Below are 8,601 nucleotides of genomic sequence, written 5' to 3'. Positions count from 1 at the left end.
CCGGAGACGCATGTGGCTCTTTTGCCCATCTTCAGTGGCTCCCTGTGGCTTTGACCACAAATGGAAATTAGGGATGTCCCGATCCGATATTGATATCGCCGCGATATCGGTCCTGAATGCTGGATCGCAGATCGCACCAGAAAAAAAATAGGCACCGATCTGGGGCTCGCGATCCGGCGTGTCACTCACGTGATGACAACAGTAGTAGTCAGTGGTCACGGGCATGAGAGTTGGCTAGTAGCTACCTGTGTGTAATGAGTCTCACAATGTCATGATGCTAGCTGGTGAAATCATAAACCATTTGCTTACGTAATTTTTCGTTTGTTTACATAGTCTGAAACTATAGATGGTAAGCTTTCAAATGATGCGTCATACATTGAAATCGGAAAAAAAATCAAGACGACACGAGTATTTGAATGTTTGTTTGTATCAATGTTTTGCTCAAGAATGGTGACTGCTAAAAACGCTGCTAGCGGCTAACGTTTCTTGCTAAAACGAAAGTATTGTAACGTCCCCACTTGGACAGTGGTTGAAATAATGACAGATAGCGTCTCTCATGTAATCTGTGCATTTAATTGTAAACTATCTCATACACAACTTTCTTAGTTCACCGGAGCTCTCTCTCCCAACGGTCTCAACAACACACACAGCATGCTGCAGTTTAAATTGTTTTAACTTTAAACCAGTTGGTCACTGAGTACTGCAGAGTACTGTTTTTGTTGCTTGAATAAAGGCTGGCAGTCTTTAATAGCCAACTGTTGTTGTGGACTATATACTGGGGAAGTATTTGTTATTATTCAGGAGTAAAACAATAAATACAAATATCGGATTGATATCGGTATCGCAGATACCTGAAGCCCAGGTATCGGTAGTGAAAAAATGGGATCGGGACATCCCTAATGGAAATGAACAACTATTATTTATTTTTTACGTTGCCGCGGTCTCTCTCCTTGAACTACAACTCCCTGCTTACTCTGTAATGTTGTACGAGGGCCAATAGGATTCGGATATGTTGGCACATGACTAGTAATATACATTTTGACTGGACCCAACATGAGACTGGATGTGAAGTTTTTTTTTCAAGAGTAGACCTATATCCACAGGGATTGACGAAGTACTGCGGCAGGCAAAGCAAGAAACTATCCACATTGTCTACAACTTTGTGGCTAGATTTATATATGGACATCGGCGACGCACATCGATGAGCGGGAGCTTCCCGGTGAGCGCTATTTGCCTACTTTGAAATGCAAAAAGCGGCTTGTCTTTAGCTCAAACCGTTTCCGAATTATGAACTTCTAAAGAAGGTATGATATGGGAGCCGGCGCTCCTGTGGGTCTGAGAGGGTTTAACTTAAAATAGTGAAAAGAGGACGAGGGAGGCTAGTTTTCATTTGGTACTGTAGTCTACAGTGTGTAGATTTGTCTATTTTTGGGCTGACGATCTCTTGGTTTGCTCACTTCCTCCGGATGAAATTACAAACGTATCCATATTTTTTCTCATGCTAGTATAGCCAGATAAAAGTATCAACCCACCTGTTAAAAGGCACCAGAATACACGAAATTGCATCTACTCTGTTAAAAAATCTTGGGGGGGAAACCCCCCAGACCCCCTTTACGCTATCCTAGTGTTTAACTTTTGTAAAGCACAATATGTTTGCATTCGGTTGTATGCATATGTGCTAAGGCTTATGTATTTGTAGCCTACTTAGTAATTTTGATAGTAGGCTAATATAGCTTATATAGACACTTACAGCATGTGTTGCCTTCATTATAAGGCTTATATAAGGCTTTTAATTTTTTGCGGCTCCAGACAGATTAGTTTAGTTGGTTTTTTTTGGTCCAATATGGCTCTTTCAACATTAAAGGTTGCCGACCCCTGTCCTAGACGCTGGCTCTACCTCCTGCGCCACAGCCATAGGGGCCTAATACGGCCGAGTCCCTGGTGGGTCTGTTGTCCTGGAGCACACAGGAGCCTCTTACCCGGTCGATGGCCTTGCCCACTTTGGACACGCTGCCGTGGATGTCTTTATGCCGGGACGCCAGCAGCTGCACCGTCTCCTTGATGTTCTTACAGCACTGGGCCATCGTCTGAGACAGCACCGACAGGTCTGCATCCTGAACCCCTGGAGGAGGAGAGGGACAGCAGGTCACATGATGAACGGACTGACTTGTATAATAATAATAATAATAATAATAATAATAATAATAATAATAATAATAATAATAATAATACATTAGACTTATATAGCTCTTTTCTAGACACTCAAATATAATAAAAAGAAACAAAAAAGGTAAATAGAAGAAAGCATAGGGGCCTAATTATGGTAGTGCTGGGGACACATGGGAAGGGGAGGGGGAGAGGTTTAACTGGTGAAGGCGAGCTTGAAGAGGTGGGTTTTGAGGGCCTGTTTAAATGTTGGGAGGGTGTTGGCCTGTCTGATGTGGTTGGGGAGGGCGTTCCAGAGGGACGGGGCTGCGGCTGAAAAGGCCCCATCACCCCAGGTCCGGAGCTTGGTCCTGGTGGTCTTGAGGATGGTTTGGTTGTCAAACCTGAGGCAACGGGAGGGGGTGTGGAGGGGGACGAGGTCGGCAAGGTAGGAGGGGGCCAGATTGTTGATGGCTTTGTAAGTGAAGATATATAGCGCCTTATTCCAAAGCGCTTTACAATGGCCTCTCATTCACCCATTCACACACCAATGGCGGCAAGGTACCATGCCGCTCGTTGGGAGAACTTTGGGGTTCACTGTCTTGCCCAAGGACACTTCGACATGTGGCTAGCCTGGGCTCGAACCGCAGACCTGCCGACCGTGCGATCATTAGACGCCGGCTCTACCTCCTGTGCCACAGCCGCCCCACAAGTTGAAAATGATAATAATAATAATAATAATAATAATAATAATAATAATAATAATAATAATAATAATATCTTGGCTTTCACAAACCCCAAGGACGCTTTATAGAATTTACAGAAAGTCAGACAGACAGACAGACAGACAGACAGACAGACAGACAGACAGACAGACAGAACAGAAACATTGTTCTGTTGACCAAAGATGTGCTTCGTTTGCGTGGTTACATAAAGCACATATGAATCACAGTTTTTTTGCCTGAAGACTTATGACACAAGACACTGCTTATGCAATTGGAGTAAAAAGCTAATAGTTTGTTTCTCCGGGTGACGAACGGTTTGGGGTTAAGCGCGGTGAGACATTATGTGACGGCAGCCAGTGAGAGGGGGAACAAGTCAGCAACCCGACCAAATGTTCGGCCTTTTATTCTGAGAAATGTAAATAAATGTCAGCGTTGTTGAAAATCAACGACACCCTCACTAGTCAAGCCAAAACACTGCAAGGTAATGGATTGGGTGAGTAATCCCCCCACTGCTACCTAGTTAACTATAACAATACTTTACATTGTTAGCAGGCTCACAAAACAAGCTGTGTTAGTCAACTAGCGAGCATGCCATTGATTTTCAACAACGTTGACATTTATTTACACTTTTCTGAATAAAAGTCTGAACATTTGATCGGTGGCCCAGCTGCTGTCACAAATACGCCATGCTTCAGTGTCCTCTCCTTTCTAGACTATGTTCGGTCTTACTGTCCCACAACCCCTCAACATCTTCTGACTGCCTTCCACATCCACAGGGTTCCTCAATGGCTCTGAATAGGATAAAAATGGGTCTCTTCCTAAATGGGTTCATAAGATTTCCCCTCCTCTACCTTCTTCTCCCCTCCCCTCCACTCCCCTACCCTCCCATCCTCTCCCCTACCCCCCCATCCTCTCCCCTATCCTCCCATCCTCTCCCCTACCCTCTCCCCCTCTCCCCCCATCCTCACCTCCCCTCCCCTCCTCTCCTCCCCTCCTCTCCCCCTCTCCTCCGCTCACCTACCCTCCCATCCTCTCCCATACCCTCTCCCCCCTACCCTCTCCCCCACCCTCTCCCCTATCCTCCCATCCTCTCCCCTACCCTTGTTGGGAAGAAATGACTCCAGTTGTGTGTCATACTAAACGAAACGGCAGTGGAAAATGGAATTTGGAATCCGACCCGTTTCAGATCAGCGGGACGGGCGGGAGTTTCAGATCAGAGGACGGGGAGCGGAGGAGGCGGAGCTTCTTACCGAACGCCACCAGCTGTCCCCGCAGCTCACAGACGCTGCGCAGGAGCTCGTCCAGCCTCTCCTCCGACTGGTGGCCGTACATGACAAAGCGGTGGAGCACCTTCTCCAGCTCCCGCTCCACACACGCACACTGTTCCATGTCTGCAGGCTGGGGCTCTCATACACCACACTAGCACCTAGGAGGGAGCAAAGCATCATGGGTAAGACAGTCATACACCACACTAGCACCTAGGAGGGAGCAAAGCATCATGGGTAAGACAGTCATACACCACACTAGCACCTAGGAGGGAGCAAAGCACCATGGGTAAGACAGTCATACACCACACTAGCACCTAGGAGGGAGCAAAGCACCATGGGTAAGACAGTCACAGTACCACCATATACACTGGGGCTCTCATATGGCGCTTCTCCACTACCGTCCAGTACCAGAACCCGTGCGCCTGGTTTGTTTTGTTTTCTCCACTGCCAACTGGGCCGTACCGGGCCGTAGTACCCGTACTGATTTTAGCTACCCTTCCTGACTCGGAGTGAAAGGTACTATCCGTGTTACGATGTGACGCTGCAGACCGTTGATTGGTTTGATTGATAAGTGACGCGTCACACAGCTGTTGTTTACAATGGTCCGAGAGCCTTGAGACCGAAAGCTCGCAATAAACATCGTTTTTTGCACAGATTTGAGTGTGCAAATGCTGCTTTTTTGCACTCTATTTAATACTCTTCAGCTGCAGCACCCCAGCTAAGTCTGATCACGGATGAGCGGTGGTATTTTCACTATATTGGGCATTTACATGGTGAAATGCATTCTTAGACATGACTACGTCGTCATGATTACAAAGATGCCACTTGAAATGCATGAAACCCAAGTTTATTTGTGTCTTACACAGACGTTCGCCTAGTATTTGACTGCCTGTAGCCCAGTCACGAATGGTCCCAGTATTGTAGCTTCAGACGGAACAATTTGGTTGTTATTGGCTTGCTGTAGCAAGCCCACGATATGTTATTGCTCATATATATTCATATATATTTACCAACTGCTAAGACCACAATATAGCAAGCTAGTTACTTTAGCTAGCTAAAGATATTGGCCGCCCAAATCATTTTACAACTTGTTTAGCAATTATATTACGATGTTTCTGTCGAACCCCGCAGTAAAGGTATCTAACTAGAAGTGGAAAACACATTTTGGGAATATATATGGTTACTTTCTCAACTGAAAACATATTAAACCTTCATAAAATGACATGTTAACACTGAAAAATTACAGCTTTTAGCAAATGGAGGATTTAAAATCCCCTCTTACGGCCGGTGCGAAATGCATTCGAGGCAGGTCTGTAGTGTATAATAGAGAAGCGTTTCGGAAAATACGGTACGGGTAAGATACAAATGCGTGCCGTCCTGTACCGTCCCGTTCTGGTCAATGGAGAAGCGCCAATACACCACACTAGCACCTATGGAGGGAGCAAAGCACCATGGGTAAGACAGTCACAGTACCACCATACACACTGGGGCTCTCATACACCACACCAGCACCTAGTGGATTCAGATCCGGTAACTGGCTGGGAAGGCCACTGAAGAACACTGAACAGTTTGAGACGACTTTTGCTTTAGGATTATTAGTGCATTATCATACTGGGAGCATCCCTTAGACTTAGACGATAGGTACATTGAGGCCATGAAGGGCAACAATACTCAAACAGGCTGTGGCATTGAAGCGACGATTGATTGGTATTAACAGGCCCAAAGTGTGCCCAGGGAAACATTCCCCACACCATTACACCACCTCCACCAGCTTGGACTGTTGACGGGTGTTCCTAATAAAGTGCTCAGTGAGTGTACGACCTGCAAAGGGTGCATAAGGTAACATCATATTTTGATAACCATGTCGTAATACTCTAAACTTGCTCACCCCCCCCCCCAAAAACCACATCAATCTTCTCATTGTAACCTAAACTCACCCTACCCTACAGCCTCCACCTCTGTAGCTATGCCAGCCATCCAACCACAGGGCTGATGACAACATGATGCTTCTCAACAAACTGGAATAGCTTACTGTTTTGCTCACATGACAGGGAACAAAAGAGTCTAACACACCGTAACACTATTAATCAACAAGTGGGAAAACCAACAACACTGTCTGTGAGGCCAGGCAGGATCAATGCTTCAGTCAGTCAAGTGTCATCAGAACATGATCAGATGCATCCTTGCTTGGTTTCATTGGACAACATTTGAAGGACACCACTGTAAATGAACAGGGCCCAAATGTTTTCGGGGCATGTCAATTTAATAATCGACATGACAAAATCAAAATATGAAAGGACAGAAAGCTGCAAGCATGTTGATCACAAAGCTAAGCGACACACTAGAGGTGCTTCGAGGCCCTGTGTTTGTCTCTGCGCCCAAAATACAAATCTGTGACATTTCGTTGCGTAGATTCCGTATTTTGGCACATTTTGCAGCACTTTACAATCATGTCAAAACCTATTAGGAACATGTGTTATAATAGCTGTCAGGGTAGCTGACTTCTACTAACGTCACTGATGTCAGAAAACAAAAGGTCTGTGAATGACAGGTCCGCTAGCTCACAACAAAAGGCTGCGTTCGTAAAATTCGCTCCGAGAGCGCCGGAGCACACACTGGGTTCAACGTCATAAAGGGATCGAGTCATTTGATTGGACGAGAGGCGTTCCATGAGTTCCGATCAGGTTTCCGGAGCGAATTTACGAACGCAGCCGAAAGTATGACAAGCTAAGCTGGCTATCCTGGGCTAATTAGCAGGCTAGCACTGTGCTCGCCAGGACAACTTAAGACACACAGACAAGCCAGAAAATAAGATAACACACCATGTAACTCACCCAAAAATGACTATAGCTCAAGAAATTCACCTGACAGGAGTGTAATTTAACCCTCACTCCGGGTGTCGCATAACGTAAACAAACACACAGAGCTAACCTGGGCTAGCCAAATGCTACAACCGTCACAGCAACCATGGGGTTTGTTAAGTTAACAACAACCCAAGCAAATAATTAAGTAATTTAACACGTTGACGTGGCTACGAGGGTAGCTCGGGGTGGTTGAGGTACTCGTGTCCGTTTCCAGACTTGTAGTTTAAACATACCTGAAGTTTAAAGGACTGAGGAAAAAACGTCAAAATGTCAATTTGGCCGCGTTCGTAAATTCGCCGGAGCGCACACTGAGTTCAACGTCATAATGAAACCAAGTAATTTGATTGGACAAGGGGCAGTCACGTGGATGCTCCGGCGCTCTCAGGACGAATTTACGAACGCGGCCCAAAATAAACACCTAGATAGCTGGGTTGCTGCTATCTGCGTGTCGTGACAACGGTTCTCCACCAGTCGCGCGCAAGGGTTGCCAGATGGGATTGACAAATTCCAGCCTAACCACCAGTCTAAAGACCGCTAAATCCAACAAAAACCTGTACTGGTCCCAGCCCATCTCCTGCCCCCTAAACTGTATGTCTGTTGCCAATGGATGTTTGTAAAATAAAATAAAACTCCACATTGTATGTAACTACTAGGGTGTGTGTTTTAACTTCACGCATTTTGTGACTTTCCGCCACTGACATTGTGATACCGCCCAAATGCTATTTATCCAGCCCAAATCAGCCCAAATGCTTTTTTTTTTCGGCCCAGTGTGATGAAAAGTAGCCCATTCGAAGGGAAGCCACCCCCATCTGGCAACCCTGATGCTAACGTTTCCTTCTGTGGAAACAAACAGGTGATGCTGTACCTCTTTACACCACCAGGTGGCAGAGTATGTTCATTAGACGTCTTCTCTGGTGTTCCAATCCAATCCGTACATAAAATGCTGATGATAAAAGTTTAAAAATCTTTCAAAGTTGACGTGGTCTGGGTTGCAGGGGGGCTAAAACCACAATGATGAAACGACGTCTCTACAACGAGATGGTGTGTGAGCTAGATTGAACACACTGCAACAATGTGTAATTACAAATGTCATTTTTAAAAGCAGTTTTCGTCCAGTAGGGGATGTAGCTCAGTGGTAGAGCGCATGCTTTGCATGTATGAGGCCCCGGGTTCAATCCCCGGCATCTCCACTCCTTTTAGTCACATGTGTTAACTTTACTACCCGATGAACCTGATGATTTTATGTCATGGCCCTGAGTTCAAAGTTCAAACCCCGACATCTCCACTTCTTTTCAGTCATTTATGTTGACCTTGCATGGAGCTATTTTATGGAGCTATTTTAGTGCCAGCAGAAATTGAATTGTATTTGACAGATTGAATTGAATATGAGCACAAATTGAATTGTATTTCACAGATTGAATTGAATCTGAGCACAAACTGAATTGTATTCGACAGATTGAATTGTATTCAATTCAGTTTTCATTATTTTCATTCAGTTTTCAAATTCAGTTTCTCTAAATACAATTCAATTTCTGCACTAAAATAGCTCCATAACCTTGCGCACAATTTCGCAGTGATCTGAAGTTGTCTTAATTATAC

At 45.2% G+C, this 8,601-nt stretch overlaps 1 protein-coding gene across 1 annotated transcript in view; it reads right to left on the bottom strand.

Moving 5' to 3' along the window:
• rmnd5b (required for meiotic nuclear division 5 homolog B) overlaps window positions 1-7,286 on the bottom strand; it is a 26,274-nt gene extending 18,988 nt beyond the window's left edge. The window contains exons 1-3 of the mRNA XM_080525459.1: window positions 7,236-7,286; window positions 4,121-4,296; window positions 1,980-2,122 (exon numbers count right to left, since the gene is read on the bottom strand). Of these exons, the coding sequence (XP_080381585.1) occupies window positions 1,980-2,122; window positions 4,121-4,259 (282 nt within the window). The 5' untranslated portion in view covers window positions 4,260-4,296; window positions 7,236-7,286. The remainder of the gene's footprint in view (window positions 1-1,979; window positions 2,123-4,120; window positions 4,297-7,235) is intronic.
• Window positions 7,287-8,601: the final 1,315 nt, after the last annotated feature.

The sequence above is a fragment of the Nansenia antarctica genome (assembly GCF_963989245.1).
Source record: "Nansenia antarctica genome assembly, chromosome: 3".
Taxonomy (NCBI): Eukaryota; Metazoa; Chordata; class Actinopteri; order Argentiniformes; family Microstomatidae; genus Nansenia; species Nansenia antarctica.
Note: the sequence above shows the minus strand (reverse complement) of the source record. Positions and strands in the feature narration are given on the sequence as shown.